General features: G+C 39.2%; 2 protein-coding genes across 3 annotated transcripts in view; one reads left to right on the top strand and one right to left on the bottom strand.

Annotated features, from left to right (window-relative positions):
• The window catches only part of SCYL2 (SCY1 like pseudokinase 2), a 54,053-nt gene extending 50,236 nt beyond the window's left edge, over positions 1 to 3,817 (bottom strand). The window contains exon 1 of one of the 2 annotated variants that reach the window (XM_069585147.1): positions 3,247 to 3,817. The gene's annotated coding sequence lies outside the window, so the exon portion shown is untranslated. The remainder of the gene's footprint in view (positions 1 to 3,246) is intronic. The other variant, XM_069585148.1, reaches the window with a different exon arrangement.
• DEPDC4 (DEP domain containing 4) lies at positions 3,492 to 21,602 on the top strand. Its single transcript, XM_069581976.1, is given in 12 exon segments — positions 3,492 to 3,584; positions 3,641 to 3,713; positions 6,057 to 6,258; positions 6,260 to 6,451; positions 6,896 to 6,906; positions 6,994 to 7,131; positions 12,975 to 13,068; positions 14,276 to 14,339; positions 14,341 to 14,422; positions 14,483 to 14,631; positions 17,710 to 17,788; positions 21,556 to 21,602. Coding segments are annotated over 12 exon segments (1,224 nt in total).
• The last annotated feature ends 323 nt before the right edge of the window (positions 21,603 to 21,925 follow it).

Here is a 21,925-nt window from a genome sequence, read left to right as displayed (position 1 = left end):
TGATGCTGAAACTGAAGCTCCAATACTCTGGCCACCTGATGGGAAGGGCCGACTCATTGGAAAAGACTCTGATGCTGGGAAGACTGAAGGCAAAAGGAAAAGAGGGCAGCAGAGGATTAGATGGTTAAATAGCATCACCAACTCAACGGACATGAATTTCAGCAAACTCCAGGAGATGGTGAAGGACAAGGAAGCCTGGCGTGCTGCAGTCCACAGGGTTGCAAAAAGTTGGATACAATTTAGTGACTAAACAATCATTACTTAGTTAAAACATATAAGTGCCAAGGTACCATCTCAAGCCTTTGGAGTCAAAATCCATAAACGTGCCATCAAGGCATTCATATTTTGAGCAGCTCCCCAGGTGATTACAACACGCAGTATGAGAATTACATGATTAAGTACAGTCTTTGGTGGCAGCAAAACCTGGGTTCCGATGCCAGGTTTCATAAAAGCACTGTAACCACCAACTAGCCTCCCTAACACTATTTCCAGTCTTTAAAAAATGGAAATTGTCACCCATGCCTCAAGTAACTGTTGTGAGGATTAAAGACAATGATGTGCACAAAATATTGAGAACAATTTCTGGCACATTTTGTAAGTAGTCAGTGAATTCATACATTTAACAAACATTTATTAAGCACTTACACAGTATCAAGACATGAGGAAAATCTCATTAATTTAATAAGTATTAATCAGTATGGCAATTCTGTAATAGCATCATGAGAACATATAATCAGGGGAATGTATCCTAATTAGGGAAGTCTTCCCTGATGTAACCTGAATGAAGAGCAGGCATTAACTTGATGAAAAGGAAAGGAAGAGAATTTCCAGGCAAAGGAAGCATCATAATCAAATGCCATACACCTGAAGCATAACAGAAAGAACAAAGTGACTAGGAGAAGAAAAGGAGGCCAGAAGGCGCTGTGGAGATGAGGTTGCAAAGGCAATTAAGAGCTGCCCAAACAGCCTGTCAAGGATTTTAGTTTCTCTTTAAAAAAGTGAAGGGTTTCAAACATGAAGATTATGTGATCAGATTTGCATTTTGAAAAAATCACTCAGTCTGGTGTGCAAAACTATAGGAGGAGCCAACAGTAAATGCAGGTAGACCCTAATTGTGTGCTCTGTGTGTGCTAAGTCGCTTCAGTCCTGTCTGCCCTTTGTGACCCTATGGACTGTAGCCCGCCAGGCTCCTCTGTCCATGGGATTCTCTAAGCAAGAATACTGGAGTGGGTTGCCATTTCCTACTCCAGGGATCTCCCCGATCCAGGGATCAAATTTGTGTCTCTTATGTCTCCTGCAGTGGCAGGTAGGTTCTTTACCACTAGGGCCACCTGCTGCTGCTGCTGCTACTAAGTTGCTTCAGTCGTGCCTGACTCTGTGCAACCCCCACAGACGGCAGCCCACCAGGCTCCCCCGTCCCTGGGTTTCTCCAGGCAAGAATACTGGAGTGGGTTGCCATTTCCTTCTCCAATGCATGAAAGTGAAAAGTGAAACGGAAGTTGCTCAGTCGTGTCCAATCCTAGCGATCCCATGGACTGCAGCCTACCAGGCTCCTCTGTCCATGGGATTTTCCAGGCAAGAGTACTGGAATAGATTGCCATTGCCTTCTCTGTAGGGCCACCTGCTGCTGCTGAAGACCCTAATTAGGAGACTGTAAATAATTCAAATGAGAAATGATGATGGCTGGAACTAGAATATTAGTGTAAAGACCAGGAGTAAACAGACTCAAGAGATATTCAAATAAGACTCCAGGAGAGACTGATACGAGACAAGAAATTGTCAAACTTGAACTCCTATAGAAAAGATGGATGATGAAAACTAGTCACTTGAGTCAAACACAGTAAGAGGACCTATTTTTCTTGGGAGGTAAGTCATGACTTTCAAACATGTGAGTATGAGTAGTTATTCCTAATTATGGCATTGGTTTTTATAGAAACATTTCAGTGTACATTGCGCTTGTATTTTATTGGGTGTTTTACTTTACTGGGTGTTTTTGGATATCAGAGAGAATAGAATAGGTTTCTGCATGTGTATAAAATGGATCTGAACAGAATGAAGGTCCTTACTTTCCTTTAGGTTCTTTCCTTTAAACACTCCCTCAAAATTGTCTTTTATGCCTACAGTTTAATAGTATCTTAAGAATTCTACTTATACACTCAGCTGATAAATTATTTTAAAACTTAAAAAAAATAGTATTTAAATGAAAAAAAGATAAGCCAAACAAACAAAAAAAATAACCTGTAAAGTCCAAAAGGAAGCTTCAACCACCTGACTTTCAATCTGTTACTAGAACATGAAGGGGGTTTTATTGTGACAGGCTGGTTTGGAGCATTAACCTTAAACCATAATAAATATTCCAGAATGAAGAGGCTTGCGAAAGCGACTTAGGAAACTTCTTACTCATAGAATCCAATTTGTAAATTTTTTGACTCCAGACCTTGATCTATAAAAAACACTAGTTTGAAACTTAAAACTCTGTCACTACTGACTTGGTGCTTTTAAGTCGCTTGAGACTGGAGCCTCAGGAAGACTGTTATGGGAGCTGACTTGACAACACTGGTTCCCTTAATTACTGACCACAGTTATGTGCTCTACCGGATCCCAAATTTTTGCAAGCTTCATGGATCTCAACCTTCTTCCATCCTTTCTCTCCCACTTAGAAAAACAGGAGAGCAGGAGCCTCGAAGAGGGTATTTAACAAAACACCTGCCCCACCCACCTCACAAACAATAACCTTCCATTCCAGAACTAAAGCTCCTGTCAGAAAAGGACGCTGGGCCGGAGGGCCTCAGATGGTAACCCAGGTTATCAGAGGCGCACCTCAGCACTGAGGGGAGCTCTTCTCACCCAGTCCCGGAGTAGTGTCCTATTTCCCAAAAGGGAACCAATATCTCTACCGCGGAAACCCGAGCTCCTGAGCCTGAGCAGGGGGCTCTCCCTCCAGCAGATGGCTCCAGCCCGGGGTCTCCAGTCGCTTCCAGGCCTCAGGGAGACTCGGGCCTCCCGGATCCGCTCCCCGCAGCTTGCCGCTACCCCAGCCCCGCTTCGCGCGAGGGCGCCTACCACCCAGCCGGCCCCGCCTGCAGCCAGCAGGCCCGTCACCAGGCAACAGTCGCCAACCCCGGGGACCTTGGGAGGCCTACCCCCCGTGCGGGTCCTTCCCTATTCTTTCTCTCTGCCTGGGGAGCCCAGGCTGATGCGCGATCGGTGAGGGAGGTCGTTCGGTATCCATGGGCGGTCACTCACCTCTTCCCCTTCTCCCTCAGGAGGGGCGGCGCTGGGGCTCTTCCTCTCCCGCCCCCCAAACGCCTCTCGGCTGCTCCTGCTCAGCTTCGGCCCCTAGCCGCTGCCGCCGGCTTACTCCATAGCCTCCTACACTCTTGCGGCCTCAAAGGTTGGAACCGGAGGAGGGGAAAAGGGAGGGGAGGGGCGGGAGTGGGGAGGAAGAGTAAAGGAGGGGGAAGAAGACCGAAAGACCAGTCGGTCCGGGCATGACGTCACTTCCGGCCCCGACGTCTTTGGCCCCCGCCCCAAGAGAGCCAAGTGGGGGCGGGGTCACGGGCCGGAGGCGGAGTCCGGTGGACGTGCTTATGGCAGATCATTTGACTCCGCAGTTCCGTAGCCTTGCCTTGACGGCCAGATCCAGCTTCCCGGCCCTGGGCGGAACGCATCGAGCTTCGTAAGCCCTAGAGGCTCCAGGAAAAGAAGGACAGGTAGCCCTTTAGAGCCTAGCCAAATGTGCCCTAAAGAGGGGGACGGCTGCGGAGAGCGAAGGTTTCAACTCAAAGCTCAGGCCTCTGGGGCCCGCCCCCTTCCTGGACCCGCCCCTTTCCCCGCCCACATGTCCTCTCTGACTGAGGACCGCCTCTGGGTCTTTTCAGAAGCTACTCTTCTTGGGAAATCCTGGAAAGCAGTGCTTCTCAGACTTCAATATGAACACATGATTTGGGGATGTTGTTAAAATGCAGCTTGGATTCAAGAGTATGGTCTGCTGGTCTATGTTTCTAGGACGTTCATAGGATGATGCCAATGCTGCAAGTCCTTGAGCTCGAGGACTATTTCTTTAACCTGGCCTACTTGTTTAATGACACTTAGCTAGGCAGCTGGTCCATGGAAAATAACCTTGTCTCCACTGCTCATAGACTCCTAGGCTTATCTATCCCACCCTACCCTAACCTCGACCGTACTTGCTCCTGCTCCTCAAACCTTCCCCTTTTCCACTCTGCCTTCCGCCCCCTGCTTCTGTCTACGCACTGTCCACAAAGTCTCGCGCTGTAATAGTTCAAGGATAGACAGCTTCTGCTACAGAGGGCATTTGAAGGTGACTGTTTCTTTGCTCTAAACATCACACCGTTATGTAAAATTGGCATCCAGTTTCCTGTTACTCACTTACTCCTTGGAAGAAAGTTATGACCAACCTAGACAGCATATTAAAAAGCAGAGACATTACTTTGCCAACAAAGGTCTGTCTAGTCAAAGCTAGAAAAACCATGTCTTTCACCATAAAGAAAGCTGAGCGCCGAAGAATTGATGCTTTCGAACTGTGGTGTTGGAGAAGACTCTTGAGAGTCCCTTGGACTACAAGGAGATCCAACCAGTCCATCCTAGAGGAAATCAGTCCTAAATGTTCATTGGAAGGACTGATATTGAAGCTGAAACTCCAATACTTTGGCCGCCTGATGTGAAGAGCTGACTCATTTGAAAAGACCCTGATGCTGGGAAAGATTGAAGACAAGAGGAGAAGGGGACGACAGAGGCTGAGATGGTTGGATGGCATCACCGACTCAATGGACGTGAGTTCGGGTAAACTCCGGGTGATGGACAGGGAGGCCTGGTGTTCTGCGGTCCATAGGGTCGCAAAGAGTCGGACACGACTGAGCGACTGAACTGAACTGAATTGAACTTCCACTTATTCATAGGCAAAGGAAGAAAGACCTTAAATTCTTGGATTCTAACAACAAAAATCTAGAAACAACATTCTAGATGTTTCCATTTATTCCCTTATCTTACTAAAAAAATTTTATTAAAAATTCCCTGGGGTAGGAGGGAATGAAGAGTGACTGCTAACTGTATGAAGTCTTCTTTTTAAAGTGATGAAATGGTCTGGAGTTAGATGAAAGAAATGGCTGCACAGAGTTGTGAATGAAAAGTCATTGAATTGTACGCTTTAAAAGAGTGAATTTTGTGAAATGTAAATTATATCTAAATTTTTAAATTTAATTGTCTCCAATTAATTGAAAAAGTTTATATATGTACATTATAAAAATCAGAAACACGTATGCTGAAAAGTGAACATGCTTTCATTATATCTATTTCCCAAAGGTTAGTTTGAATTTTATCCTTCCAGACCTTTCTTTCTGTTTTCATATATTTGTGTATAGGTTAGGAATTTATTTTTGCATAACTAGAATGATATTAATAGTATACAAATTGTTCCGCCCAACTCTGTTTTTACTACTTAATGAAATCCTTCATGCCATAAATGTCATTCTTTCTAATGGTTTTTAATATTCTGTAATAAAGCTATACTATAATCTATTTAACTATTCCCCATGTGCTGGACATTTCACTGTCTTCAGGTTTTCATTATTCCTAAGTTTTCTTTTTCAACAAGAACAACTGACAGATAAATCAAGTTTTTTCAGCTCCTTGCCCTAGATTTCTGTCATGCAAAGGTTGTCATTGTTCAAAAAGTCAAAAAGAAAAAATGAAAACAGTCTGATGAAGCCACAGCTCTGTAATAAAGAAGATTTCAGTAAGTGTGTGCATTCCTTTTGAATGTATCCTAAATTAATATTCTTCAAGACTATACATTCACATAATAGTATATGTTTTATCAGTAGAGCAAATTCCTAGGTTTACTCTGATTTTATTGGGAGGTGAACATGTGCAACCTTAGTAAACCTATTATAGTTTCCATAGGATGCGAGGAGAAGAAACTTAAGAAAGGCATTGGCAGCAGATATGACATAAAAAAACATAAGGTTGCAAAAAAAACTTAAATATTTTTGTGTAATCTAAACTTGCTAGAAACATATGTTTAAATTTTTTTTCATGATGCTCTGGTCCCTTTCAAGCTACTCAGCTATGGGATGGTATTATTTACTCCCTTCAGACTCAAGAGGAAATAAAAAGAAGGAAGCAGCATTTACAAACATAAAAGATTTTTACCGGTTCCTATGTTGTCAATGCAGTATTAAGTCATCTTAGGCAAAATATGTGCCTAAGTAGTAATGACATCTCTCGTCTTAAAGGAGTTGGAACCAGTAGCAACGAAGCTATTCAAAAATGAAAAGGAATTGGAATTTGAAGGTTCAAACAATAGACTCTACAGGCTTCTAGGCAATAAATCATCTTATGTATTTTGCAAAAGGAAAAAGAACTCTGAGACTGGGTTAACTGATGAAATAAAAGCAAAGAAACATTTAAGGTTAGTGTTAACCAAGATATTGTAGTATTTTGTGTTTAGATGCTGGCAGAACAGTCTTCACTGAGCGAACCTTAAATATTCTACTTTCAAGTTTTTTCAGAAATTAATAAAGGAAATAGTCATATAAATTAATCTGTTTCTGCATTTGCTCTAAAACGGTTATGAGGAAATGATCACATAAATACTTCAGAATTTATACCAGGAAAAACTTTATCTCCTCTGATGAATTGTGTGCTTCCTAGTTTTTGAAAAGTGATTTAACCAAAGTAGATAAAGTCAAAGTTATGGAAACTAGAGCAAAAGTCTTCTACTCTGTTATAGAAACCATGATAACCTTAGAATTAACATATGTATTTTTCTGTTTATTTACAATCCTAACATCCTCTTTTGGTGATATTCTATTATCTAATAAATTTATTACTTGTATCTTTTACTGTAAGCTGCCTGATATCTTTTTGAAAATAGGAAATGTATAAGTAAGTTTTAATAAGTAAATGCATATTTGAAATATTGGTCCTATATATAATAGAGAAATTCACATATTGTTTCTTTCAACTGACCAGAAGATGAAATGATTTCAAATCCTCTAGCACAAGAGATTGGTGAGGAAAGAATTGAGGAACTTATTGACACAATGAGTGGGAGTCTGGCTTTACCTATAAGCATCACAGTTGACAAACCTGTTCTCCCACTTTCAAAAGGTAATTTCAGTTTCCACTAGTTCTTTTCAGGACTTTTAAGGAAGAACTGACTTTAAATAGACCTTACTCTTTTAGAACATTATTAGGCTCACAGAAAAATTGAACAGAAAATACAGGGAATTCCCATATATACACAGCCTCCCCGCTATCAACACCCTATACCAGAGTGGTTGTTTGCTGTAATCCATGCACTTACATTGACATATCATTATCACTCAAAGCCCATGATTTACATTAGTGTTCACTCTTGGTGGTGTATATTATGATGTGGGTTTTGACAAATGTCTGATGACTGTTCCACCATTATAGTATTATACAGAATAGTTTCACGGCTCTGTAAATCCTCTGTATGTTCAGTTGCTCAGTCATGTCCAACTCTTTGCAACACTACAGACTGTAGCCCCACCAAGCTCCTCTGTCCATGGGATTCTCCATGCAAGACTACTGGAGTAGGTTGCCATTGTCTCATTTAGGGAGCCTTCCCAACCCAGTGATCGAACCCAAATCTTCTGCCCTGCAGGCAGATTTTTTTATTAGCCATCAAGGAATTTGTCCTTCCTTCCCCAATATTTCATCTATTTGTGGTTTTGTGCTTATAATGCCACTTAACAGTGGAAAGAAGAGCCCCATGCCCAGGGCAGTTAGGAGGGATGCAATCACAATTCATAATGGTTACATACTATTCTGCGTGTGGTCAAACCATGACAGAAGCAAAACAAGCATGATTTGCACACTGGAGGAGCAAAAGTTATCAGCAATACTAGGATGAGTGTGAGAAGAGAAATGCATGGTGCCCAAAGAAAGGGTGCAAATGAGAAGAGAAGAGAAACTAGAAGAAAACTCTGAGAAAGAGGAATATTTAGAGGACAGGCTGAAAAAGAGGAGCCAACAAGAATTCGATTTTTACTTATTTTGAGTGAAAAAGAAAAACTTGTCTCATTGTTTTCCCATGAGGATATAGGATACCTTACCTGTCTCTGGAGAAACCTGTATGCAGGTCAAGAAGCAATAATATCAGTAACCTCAGATATGTACATGACACCACCTTAATGGCAGATAGCAAAGAGGAACTAAACAGCCTCTTGATGAAGGTAAAAGAGGAGTGAAAACACTAGCTTAAAACTTGACATTCAGAAACCAAAGATCGTGGCATCAGATCCCGTCACTTCATGGCAAATAGATGGGGGGAAAGTGGGAACTGACAGATTTCTTTTTCTTGGGCTCCAAAATCACTGTGGATGGTGACTCAAGCCATGAAATTAAGACAAACCTAAATAATATATTGAAAAACAGAGACATCACCTGGCTGACAAAGGTCTGTACAGTCAAAGCTATGGTTTTTCCAGTAGTCATGTATGGATGTAAGAGTCGGACCATAAGGAAGGTTGAGTGCTGAAGCCTTGATGCTTTCAAACTGTGGTGCTGGAGAACTCTCAAGAGTCTGTTGGACAGCAAGGAGATCAAACCAGTCAATCCTAAAGTACATCAACTGGAAGGACTGATGCTGAAGCTGAAGCTTCAATCCTCTGACTACCTGATAGAAAGAGTTGACACGTTTGAAAGGGTGTCACACACCCTGATGCTGGGAAAGATTGAAGGCAGCAGGAGAAGGGGATAACAGAGGATGCGATGGTTAGATAGCGTCACCAATTCAGTGGACATGAGTTTGAGCAAACTCCAGGAGATAGTGAAGAACAGGGAAGCCTGACGAGCTGCAATCCATGGGATTGCAAAGAATCAGACACAAAAATAAACAAAAATAAAAAGAAATTCCTAACTAAAGATGGATATAATTTATCAGTGAAGATGCTTATAAAAGTAATTTTCATTTGTTGGGCCTTTCTCTGGGCCAAGTAACTTGTTAATGCATTTTATATTTGTTATCTATAATTTAACAATAGACCTGTAAAGTGAGGGTAGAACTTTCATTTTATAGTTGGGAAAACAGACTCAAAAGGATAAATAAATAAGACATGGTAAGGGAAAGAAAGATGGCACTCTTATGTACTTTTAAAAACATTTTTATTTGTATCTTTGTTATACATAATATAAAACAAAGTAGTCCTACAGATTTTCTCATCAAAAAATATGTTTCCTACCGTTCTCCTCTCATGCATTTGCTGCTGCTGCTGCTGCTGCTAAGTCGCTTCAGTCGTGTCCGACTCTGTGTGACCCCATAGATGGCAGCCCACCAGGCTCCCCCGTCCCTGGGATTCTCCAGGCAAGAATACTGGAGTGGGTTGCCATTTCCTTCTCCAATGCATGAAAGTGAAAAGTGAAAGTGAAGTCGCTCAGTCATATCCGACTCTTTGCAACCCCACGGACTGCAGCCCACCAGGCTCCTCCGTCCATGGGACTTTCCAGGCAAGAGTATTGGAGTGGGTTGTCATTGCCTTCTCCTTCTCATGTATTTGCCCCTCTCCAAAGACAACCATTTACAATTCTCTATATTGTAACCCATGTATGTTATAAATGTATCTCATGTCTCTAAATATCATGCTTATACTGCTGCTTCATGTTTTTTCAGTTTTACAGACATCTATTAATTTTCTAAAAAGGAAAATAGGGTTTATGTCTCTTCTTTTTCTTGCATTCGTCTCCCAAATACTTTAAATGGTTTACATGCATTTATATACTCTTCTATGAATAACATATTTAACAAAAAATGTTAGGTGAAAATAGAAATATCTTTAGTTTTAACACTTTTTGTGTTTAGCCAGATATTTTAAACATTGTTACAAAATAATAATTATCAAGTTTTGCATTTTAAAAAAGGAGATTTTTTTTGGCTGTACTGTGTATCTTGTGGGATCTTAGTTCCCCTATCAGGGATTGCACCTGAGTCATGGCTTAGCTGGTGACTCAGATGATAAAGAATCCACTTGCAGTGCGGGAGACCTGGGTTTGATCCCTGAGTTGGGAAGATTCCCTGGAGAAGGGAACGGCTATGTACTCCAGTATTTTGGCCTGGAGAATTCCATGGACTATCCATGCAAAAAGTCAGACACAACTGAGCGACTTTCACTTTCACAGCAGTAAAAGTTCTGAGTTCTGACCACTGAACTTCCAGGGAATCCCCTAAAAGAGGAGACTTTATGTTAAAACAAAATTCAGCCAAGTCTGGGAACCTCTACTTTAGTTTAGACTATTTATTTTATAGACACGGAAACTGAGTTAGATAACTTGCAAAGTTTCTGCAGTTAACGAATGGCATCAAGACTCAGACCTGGGAACTTCCCTGGTGGTTCAGTGGTTGAGAATCCACCTTGCACTTTAGGGGATGGGGGTTCAATCCATTGTCGGGGAACTAGGATCTCACATGCCTTGGAGAAACTAAGCCTGTGGGCTGCATGGTGCGCCAGAAGATCTGATGTGCTGCAACTAAGACTTGACACAGTAAAATAAATTTTTAAAAAGGACTCACACCTAGATTTCCATACTTTTACCCAGTGTCTTATCATTATTGTTGCAACAAAGTATTGTAAACTATTAAATGGGTACAGTTGAAATATATGTAGTTGGTATGTTTGCTCTTTGTCCCAACTGAACCTGTAAGCCTTCAGAATAGAGAAACAGAGAACCTATTTTAGTTGTTCTTTCTAATAAAACATGGTTTTGAAAGAGGTACTCTTTCATAAGTTACTAACAACAAGTCTCTTTATCTTTGAAAGTCTTAAATCTACTAAATCCCACTAAAGTAGGGTTTTTTTTTTGTTTTTTGTTTTGTAAAAGGGCTTGCAAAAGAGAACTAACTTTAAAATTGATTGTTCTTATATCTAATGAGTAAAAAAAAATTCACTTTTTAAAAGTTTTCATACCAAAATTTTTGGAAAAATGCATTTGGAAATTTCTTTAAATTCTAAGAAATCAGGCATGGTTGGAGCTTTTGTTGTTGTCATTATCCACTGTAATCTGACTATTCTGTGATCCTCAAGCACAAAAACACCCCCTCAGATGTATCAACACATATAAAACTGTATGGTTTTATAAAATTAAATAATTAGCTGGCCCACAAGAAAATCTAAGCTACTTTCTATTTGGAAAAATATGGCTGACTAAAGGTATGCAGTTGGCAATACACCTGTATAAATGTCAGCCGAGAAATAAAACTATCGAGTTCTTCTTTTCTTTGTTTTTGAAAAAGGTCATTCCTTAATTCCCCCCAAACTGAGAAACCTACTTCACTTGAATTGAGTCGAAAATTCTGCCAGCAGTGATAAAGCCAGGACTGCAGGCTTCTTGCAAATTTGCATTTGTGCGACTAGTAGAGTCAAGGTGAACCTTTGCTGAGATTTGTTTACTTTTTACAGGTGAGATGTGTTTCTTTACTGAGATTCGTTTATTTTTTACAGGTGTTTCTTTCTGATAACACCTGTAAAATGTATCAGAAATATAAAAAAATATAATGACTAATATTTTGAAGCGAATATACTAATATTTTTGAAATATATTTTAGAAATGTTAGGGATTCTAAAGATGCAGGCACTCTCCCTCTCTCCTGAGGTGAATGTCCAGATCGGCTAGAGCAATTCCACTATTCATCAGTTTTACTTGACTTCCAGAAGAATACATTGTACAAAGGTTTCCTCAGCCAAAGTGAAGTGTGATTCCTACTGAACACACTGTACTTCTCCCACCAAAACATTTACACGCTGAATGAAATTGCCTGTTGACTTGTCTTTGTTTCCTACTGGAGTGTGAGGTACTTAGGGACAGTCTTCATCTTTGTTCACCATTTTATCTCCTGTTGAATGGCCCAGTGCTTAGCTGTTGGTATGTAACACTTAGTGAATGAATGGCTCATATACTGCTTCCTTATTTTATAAAAATTTTCTTTTTATTTATACATATATACACATACACTCATCTGTACATATGTTTGTGTTTAGGCTATCCTAAACACTGGATGGATTGTATGCTCTTCAAATGCGAAGTGTGTCCCCTTGAATCCCCTTCACCCAGCACAGAGATGATTGGATAAGAAATGTGCCATTAAGAATATGGTGGTGACTGTATGTGTTGCCACAACATCCTTCTTGAGTCTTAATTTCCTCACATGGAGCTAGCTATTCTGTTTATCAGCTCTGCACTTGGCTAATATGTCTAGACATGCACATTTCTCTGCTCCCTCTCCTTCAGGTCTTTGCTTAAATATCATCTTCCTGATGATAATTCCCAACATCTTATTTAAAATCACAACACTAATCCCAGAGTGTAGTCTGATCTCCTTTTTTCCTTCATTTCTCTCCAGAGAACTTAATACAAACTGACACAGACATATTTTACTTTTTGTTATTTATTATCTGCCTCCCTCTTCCCTGTAGACTATAAGCCCAGTGTTTCTCATGATGTACTCTGCATAGAAGTTAAATAAGCAGGGTGACAATATACAGCCTTGATGTACTCCTTTTCCTATTTGGAACCAGTCTGTTCTTCCATGTCCAGATCTAACTGTTCCTTCCTGACCTGCATATAGGTTTCTCAAGAGGCAGGTCAGGTGGTCTGGTATTCCCATCTCTTTCACAATTTTCCACAGTTTATTGTGATCCACACAGTCAAATGCTTTGGCATAGTCAATAAAGCAGAAATAGATATTTTTCTAGAACTCTCTTGCTTTTTCAATGATCCAGCAGATGTTGGCAATATGATCTCTGGTTCCTCTGCCTTTTCTAAAACCAGCTTGAACATCTGGAAGTTCACGGTTCACGTATTGCTGAAGCCTGGCTTGGAGAATTTTGAGCATTACTTTACTAGCATGTGAGATGAGTGTAATTGTGCGGTAGTTTGAGCATTCTTTGGCATTGCCTTTCTTTGGGGTTGGAATGAAAACTGACCTTTTCCAGTCCTGTGGCCACTGCTGAGCTTTCCAAATCAGGAGAGAGGCTGCTTATTAACTGATGAGTATATTGGTATTTATTCAGGAATTATTGAACTTTTAGTTAAGTGATGTTTAAACTTCAGTTATTGCATAATAATAAAACCTGAAGATACGAGTTGTGGAAAATTATATGTATTATATGAGTATTGCTTTTTTTGGCTCTGCTCTGCAGGAGGTAGGATCTTAGTTCCCCAAGAAGGGACTGAACCCATGCCCCTTGCAGTGGAAACATGGATTCCTAGCCACTGGACCACCATGGAATTCCCTGAATGTTGCATTTTAATATTTTTTTCTATGGTATCAAATTACTTCATGGAGTCTTTTTTTTCCAAAGACCATGGCTTATGGAATCTTAGTTCCCCCACCACAGACGAAACCAAAGGACCTGTCAGTGAAAGCACGGAGTCCTAACAACTAGATCACCAGCAAATTCCCTCATAGAGTTCTTTTTTCACTACTTTTTCCCTGCCATGTAAATTGTAATGTCAAATGTAATAATGTAGTATAGGAATTAGATCTAAGGTAATTCTATCATAGGGACATTCTAAGAAATACTTTGATACACTATAGGACTAGAGAGGGGCTTCCCTTGTGGCTCAGCTGGTAAAGAATCCACCTTCAATGCTGGAGACCCGGGTTCAATACCTGGGTTGGGAAGATCCCCTGGAGAAGGGAAAGGCTACCTACTCCAATATTCTGGCCTGGAGACTTCCATGGACTAAACAGTTGCAAAGAGTTGGACATGACTGAGCGACTTTCACTTTCACTTTTCACTTTCACAGGACTAGAGAATTGAGGTGTCTGTAAATATTAATTTCTGATGTACTAATTTGGTGACCTTTTAGTAAAATAAAAATTGAGTGACATATCATGTCTTTTTTTAGTTATCTAGGTGGCCATATAATTTCACATTAAAAACAAATTAAGGGGACTTCTCTGGTGGTCCAGTGATTAAGACTCTGCCCTTCTAGTGCAGAGAGTGCGGGTTTGATTCCTGGTTGGGGAACTAAGATCCCACAGGCTGTGGCATGCAGCAAAAAAAAGGAAATTAATGTTTGACAGTGTTGGATATAATTATGCATGTGTTTGGCCTATTATACAGATAATTTCCTATATGTTTGAAATATTTTATAATAAAAACTTTTCGAATGTAAAAATGAATCTGCAAACCAATTACAGCATCACAGCATTTTAATTGACTGCTAAGTAGTATAATCTGCATTTATTTTTTCCCCTTGCTTTGTCTTCTTTGTAAACCCACGTAACAGAAAATGAAAAAAGAACAGAAGCACTTGAAGCAACACAACTATATCTAAGATTGTTGTTGTCCCAACATTAGAGAAGAATTACAATGGCTACTTACTTTCATGGCAATTGCATCAGAAACTAATGCCAACAAGTTACAAAAAACAGGTGAAAAAAATTGCAACAACAGTTTTAAAACCTATTTATTTCGTTTAAAACCAATTCAAGCTAATGAATCTTTTTGTTTACAATTTGATAACAAAATGGTGGTCCTGAAAACTCTTGCCAAAGCAGTTTTGCAATCCAAATCATTATTAAAAGTACAGCCAGGACAACTAGTCTTGTTCCTACTGGAGCTCTGCTATGAGCTCTTCAAGGTATGTCTGGCATTTTGCCTGGACACACTTATTACTAAGCTATTTGTGTCATATGAAAAAGCAAAAAATTTGCTTAATAAATGATTTACTGAGTACCTATAATGGGCAAAGATTGAAGGAATGCTGTCTCCCCACACCTGCTAAAGAGAAGGAAGCAGATTCAAAACAATGTTGGTGTTTAGTTGATATTTATAAGTATACTGATTAATTTCTTTAACCTATTTCTGCTGCATTACTATGTGCCAGGCACTGTCTTAGGTACTTGGAACACATTAGCAAAAAAAAAAAAAAAAAAAAAACCACAAAGATGCAGGCCCTTTTTCACTTTTGCTTCAGGGACCCAGGTTCAATCCCTGGTCAGGGAACCAGGATTCCACAGGCTATGTGGCGCAGACAAAAATAAAAACACACCTAATAAGTTATCATCATATAGTTTGATCAAAAGCAACAAATGCAATAGGAAAAAAAAGAGCAGTCTTAGGGAATTTTGAGGTGCTAGGGTGGGGGTTAGTAGGAGCTTATGGTATTAAATGGTGTGGCCAAGGTTGGGCTCATTGGGAAAGTGAGATTTGAACAGATAGTGGCATGAGGACAGTCAATTAAATGGCCATGAGGGTTGGGGGGTTGGTTTGGGGCAGAAAAAATGGTTCCTAGAGCAGAGGCCTTGGAGGTGATGCTTGCTGGGTGTTGAGGAACAAGAGCAAGGAAGTGGTAAGCAGAGGGGAGAGTAGTGTGAGATGAGGTCAGAGAGGAGGTGGGCTTTGTAGACCATTGGAGAGACTTTGCCTGTCCTTGGAATAAAGTGGGGAATCGTGAGAGGTTTTGAGCACAACAGTGGGCTCATCTGACTGATATTTATGAAGACAACTAGCTTTTGTGTTGTGGACAGATTATAAAGGGGGAAGGAAGGAAGCAGAAAAATCTTTTAGGAGGCTATTGTAATAATCTGGGCAAGAAATGTAGTGACTTGAAACAAAGGAGTAGCAATAGAGTTAGTGAGCCATTGTCAAATTCTTGATATATTTTGAAAAAGATCTTAAAAAAGATTTTTTTTCCTAACATAAGAAAAAAGATTACTTTTCTCTAAGGTAATCTTATAAAAAGATTACCTTTTAGCCTCACTACTCTATTTTAGTACCAGACACTGGTACTTTTAGTGGCATTATTTCTCCAAAGCCTCTATAAAGAAATATTCCCTTCTCAACTGGATGGGAGGGGAGTTTGGGGGAGTGTGGATATATTTAAAACAAATTGTTCCCCTCTCAGTTTTTTTGTGTGTAAAAAATTTATCTCATGTCATTAGAAATACATTGGTTTGAGCTTTGTAACAGTTCTCTCACCCTTAAGTGAAGTTTCTTTCCATTATTTCAGAGAAAAATGTGGTACTAAGTATATACAATAGAAGCAGTCCCTCTTTTATGACTTTTGAATGAAATATATTCTAAAGCTCATTTAAAAATCAGTTGTTACTCTGCACCTCATTTTTCATCATAAAATATAATAAATAGAGATTAGGGCAGTGGTTATATAAATGTTTAATTCTACAGTCACTAAACCATAATTCATGTTTATTCCTTACTTATAAAAAGATCCAACCAGGAATTTAGAAAGAATGTTTTCTCTCCTCCTCTTCCTTACCACTTAGCATCTCCACTTTCTTCTCACTCTGCCTCCTCCTCTAGGTAAATAAATTCTCCTCTTTGCTACATATGGTTGAGAAGTTAGAAAGGATTTTTTACCTCCCCCTCATGTCAGAACTAGCAATGTCATAAAGAAAGATACTAGTTCAAATTTTGTAGCAGGACTGAGAGGGAGAAGGAACTTGACATGGGCTGGAGGATATGCTGGTATGGAATTCAGGAAGCAGGGAGAAGTGACTCCAGTGACTGGTTTCTGGAGATTAGGGGACGAAGTATTTCAGGGAAATGGAGATGGGGGTATTTATAATACGGGATCTCAAGCAAGCCAAGCTTTTCCCTGTTACAGAGCTTTACTTGTGCTGTCTTGGGTATGTCTTTTCTCTTCAGTCTTTTTACGGCCTCGCTCTTTCACATCACTTCAGGCCTCTGCTCAAAATGATAGTCTCTCAGTATCTAAGGGGTATCTTTCTATCTTCTCTGACTAAGATAGCTACCCATCTCCTTCACTCTAGCTTTGTATCCTGCTTTATCTTTCTTAATGGCACTTATCACTACCTGAAATTATATATTTGCTGATTTTTGAAATTGTCTTTATCTCATGTGCTGTCATGTCTGAGAAAGCAAATTCCATGAGTTCAGACTTGATGTGCTTATTTATCACCTAGAACTGTCCTGGCACATAGAAATCACTCACTAAATTTTTGTTGCATGACAGAATGAATTGATGGGGATGGCTTCATGTTTGAAAATTTTCAGGACAATAGAAGCTAATGGAAAGTTACCTACCTTGGGGCTCAAGATGAAGGAGCTATGTGGATATGAGGTTCAACATTGGTAGGTCTACCCTCTATAACAATGTTAGCTGAGGGAATTTTTTTCCCCCGATACATGTTGTAATCTGGGATTTCCTTTGTGTGATAACTAAGACTAGAAAAAGAGTATATATCTATTTTAAGAGAATGATATTATTACGTATTTTAGAGCTACTATTTACATATAGATCATGTGATTACAGTGCAAGATTATCTAGTCCAGTGCTGTTATGGAAGTACAAATAATTTTTATTATAGTAGAGCACTGTACTAATGATTGGTTAACCTAGTTTCAGATATACCACATATGTGGAAGTAGAAAATAGAATTTTAAGAATTCTAAAAAAGTTTCAAGTATTTATACACCCTTTATAATTCAGAGGCCTTCTGCTACCCGCCCCCTTTCCCCATCTGTAATCCTCTTCCCCTATCCATTGGTCAAAAAAACTGAGATTTTTTTTGCCATTCCCTCCTCCAGAGGATCATCCCAACCCAAGGATCAAACCCGGGTCTCTTGCATTGCAGGCTGATTCTTTACCGTCTGAGCCACCAGGGAAGCCCCCTGTATTAGATTACTGGCTAGAAAAATTCATATTAGAAACTTGAAAATATCTGTTTTTATGTAGACACCAGTTACTTTATTGGATATGGTTAGTAAGAAATTTAAGAAGCTTCTGCATGGAGAAGATCCAGATGCCATATCAGGTATTGACTCAGACTTATTCTTTCTATATCATTAAGTGACTGTTATAGTCACAAAAGTTGGAAGGGAACCAAGGGTGAGTATGTAATAAATGTATAATGCTATAAAAGGTGGTTACATTAAGGTTATTTTTTAATATCTCTAGAGTAAGTTCTTCTCTAGTTCTTTTTGGAAGCCCTCTGTTTGATTACCTTTCTTCTAAAAAGGTAAATACTTTCTGTATCTCATTGCTGCTTCCAGATGGGGGTATTTATAATAGGGAATCTCAAACAAGCCAAGCTTTTTCCTATTATAGGGCTTTACCTGTGCTATCTTGATTATAAAGACAGGGATAAATATTTGATATCAGAAACATTTAAAATCAACTGACTGAGAAAGTGGTTCAGATGATCAGATATGTGTCTGATGGAAAAAAGATGATGAACAAAGAAAAATGGCATGGCAGGTTTTCGTGTTCTGAGATTGATGTGAGTTGTAACAGGGCTAAAGGCAGTATGGTATAGTATAGAAACTCCAAACCCTGGGAGTGGGGCGATCCCAGGTTCAGACCTTAGCTCAGCCATGTGGTCCAAGCTTCTGTTTCCTTATTGATAAGGCAGGGCTAATAATAATGCCAACAACTCTACACCTTAGAACATTGAAGATTTAGTGAGAAAAAGTACAAAAGGTTTGATATATGTAAACATTCATTGTAAGCTATTATTATATTATTATTTGAAGGACAGTAGATTCTGAACAGAGAGTTAGGAGTAAGATTTTAAGTTTTCAGAGGCAATGTAATTCCAGGGTGTCACCATGTGTGTTTTAAGCAAAGCCCATTATAGTGAAAATAGAAAAAGAAAAAAAACCCCCACAAAACCTAATATTAATGGGCTGTAGGATTTCAGAAGTTAACAGTGATTGAGAATTGCTTTGCTTTGTCTGGAGATTAAGGTGTCCCCATCTGTAGATCAGCATAGAGAGAGGCTTAGTTGACTGTACATGCTAAGACAGCTCACTGCTGCTGCTAAGTCACTTCAGTCGTGTCCGACTCTGTGTGACCCCGTAGATGGCAGCCCACCAGGCTCCACCATCCCTGGGATTCTCCAGGCAAGAACACTGGAGTGGGTTGCCATTACCTTCTGCAATGCATGAAACTGAAAAGTGAAAGAGAAGTCGCTCAGTCGTTTCTGACTCTTTGCAACCCCATGGACTGCAGCCTACCAGGCTCCTCCATCCATGGGATTTTCCAGGCAAGAGTACTGGAGTGGGGTGCTATCGCCTTCTCCAAGACAGGGAGATGCAAAAAAGACTGCTCACATTCATGAAATTCTTTGTTCATGTTTTGTACATGCTTCTGATGGTTCAGGACACACTACCCCAAAACGTGGCACATGACATTGAATATTTTAAGCTGAAAGAGTTTGAGAAAATGGCAGGAGCAGGAGGGTTGCTCTGACCTACTCCCCTCTTGCCATTTCTCCCTGAAATAGGCTGTAACACCTTCATATGAAAGATGCCCTCTCTACACCAAGAGCAAAGGACTATCCTTATCTCCCAAGGCAAAGGGAAGTCAAGAAGAATCTGAACAAACAGGCTTTGCTAACTTTTCCCAGTTTATTACAATTACCTCATACCTTACCTTGTCACATTCTTCCAGGACTGTGTATTCTTCATCAAAGAAAAGAAAGTGAAGTCGCTCAGTCATGTCTGACTCTTTGCAACCCCATGAACTGTAGCCATGGGATTTTCCAGGGTTAAGAGTACAGGAGTGGGTTGCCATTTCCTTCTCCAATTCTTCATCAAACCTAGCATAAAGTATAAACGTCTGTTTCTTTGAGTCATTTCCTTATGAAGGCTTCTATGTCACATAAAACTTATTAAATACATTTGTATGCTTTTTCTCCAGTTTTTATATTTATCAGTTTACTTCTCAGACCTAGCCAGGGACCCTAACAAAGTCAAGGAAAACTTTTTCCTCCCCTTCACCTTCAATTTGTGAGTCATGTCATTTAAATTCCAGTGTATTCCACTTGAAACTAGAATAGTAGTACATTGGTTCTCCTACGTCATGGACTTATCTTGGAAATAAAATCAAATAATATATGTAAAATAAGACAAGTTATGTTTTGCTAAAGTATAGAGCACATGTAAAGAAACAGTATTACTCTGAAGCAAATAAAATATAAGTAATGTCATCTACCATATTTGAGGAAAAAAGTCCAACATAACACCAGTTTGAATAGGTACATTTTCATGATTTTCTTAACTTGCTTTTCCAACTGTACTTTTTTTTTTTTTTAGGTTTCACATCTTGCCAATGCTTGACATACAAGGAGTTTGAAAAACAAAAGGAAAGAACAAGCCAATATCTTAACCAGTCGGCTCTTGAGATTAATAGTAACCCTAGTACCTCTTTGAAATAAAAAACTAAATTAATTAAAGAATTCCCAAAACACCATTCAGAAGTTTTGCACTAACTTTTCTAGGAGAAGAAACTATAATTTGTTAATATAAAGAACTCTGGTAGTTTTCTCAAATTGCCAATACCCACACTGTAGTGTAGAAAGGATAGCCTATAAGCATTTAAAGTGTAATTATGCTTAAACTTTGTTAAGGAAGAGTCAAAAGGTATACATGTCCAGTCATAAAATACACTAGTCCTGGGATGTAATGTATAGCATAGCAACTATAGTTAACAATACTCTATTTAGTATTTGGAAGTTGCTAAGAGAGTACATCTTTAAACACTGTAAAGGATGTTTTTTATCTTTAAAAGGGAATGTAAGTTAAATTCTTGTATGCTTATTCATTTAATTACTATGCTGCTTATTAAATGTGGTGCTATTATTAGGGATCTGACAGTTAATTTCCTTAGAATTTTTTTCCACAGAAAAAGAACATTTTATATATGAGTTCTCCAAAGAAAGCATGTATTTTCCTTAGTACATACTACTTTTAAGCTACCCCTTTAGGCTACTGTAACTTCTAAGAAGGAAATGCTTATTAAGCAGAAGACTAAAAGCCACAAATTTAAAATTCATGAATACCTAAAACCATGATTTTGCCTTCTGACTCTTTTTCAGTCCATCAAGGTATTTATGGTTTTCTTCTTTTCTCCCTCTGTTTTAAAATTGATTAGTTTACTTTATGGGATCATTCTCTCAATGTGACGCAAGTTGAGGATTCAGTCTGTTGCAGCTTACACAAAAGTACATTCTTCTGTGGTCTTAATTTATGCCTTGATCACAGGGAAGAGAAGTGTGTATCATTAAGTACTTGAAACATATATAACTAATGTCATCAGTTTTGTCTTTTTGTGTAAGAACTGTACCAGTTGGGTTGAATTTGAATGCTTGGTCAACGTTCTCAACTAAGAGTCTATTGAACAGGTTTCAGAGTGCTGAAAGTACAGTGTACTTTCTGGGGTTGTATGCGACTTTGTGTGTGTATGTGCTTATTTCTCTAGGAAGAAGATTCATAGCTTTCCACCAGATTCTCCAAGGGAATTATAAGTGAAGCACATTAAGAACCACTGGGTTAGAGAATCATTATTTATTCTGTTTTCAGAGAATACACTTAAGGCCCTTAATGACCTATACTTATATATTTTCCAAATTTTGCTCTTACTTTGTGGATAAACTCTTGGTCTAAATGTTAAAGTGTTACGTTAAAATAAGAGAGTTAGCTAGATGAATTCTAAATTCCTGTGACTTTAAAACAAAGACAAAGTAGAACAATTCTGACATTAGAAGATATTAACTGTCCTCATGTATATGGTTGTTTTGAATTGGGGAGGAAATTAGTATACCTCCAGTGCAAGAGCTGAGAGGGTGACTCTAGACAGGAAAAAAGTGGAAACATGCAGCCCAACCCTCATTATTAGTCAGGGTGCAGGGGAACGTCTCCTTATTAGGAGTCTCCTTATTAATGCTGCGTGTTGATCAGGTGGAGAATTGCTAGCTACCACTAATGGATGGCACTTTTAGAAATGTGTTAAAGATACTACTGTGTCCTTGGATCTGCTGCTCAGATTATTTATAACCTTGAACAGAGGTTTTGTTTTGTTTTTAATCTCTAGAATAAAAATATACATGCATAATTTGTGTTTATAAGACTAGACCAGAAATACCAAAGGTCTGAGAGACAGTGTGGTAGGG

The sequence above is a fragment of the Ovis canadensis genome, chromosome 3, assembly GCF_042477335.2.
Source record: "Ovis canadensis isolate MfBH-ARS-UI-01 breed Bighorn chromosome 3, ARS-UI_OviCan_v2, whole genome shotgun sequence".
NCBI lineage: Eukaryota > Metazoa > Chordata > Mammalia > Artiodactyla > Bovidae > Ovis > Ovis canadensis.
This window is presented reverse-complemented; position numbering and strand designations above follow the sequence as displayed.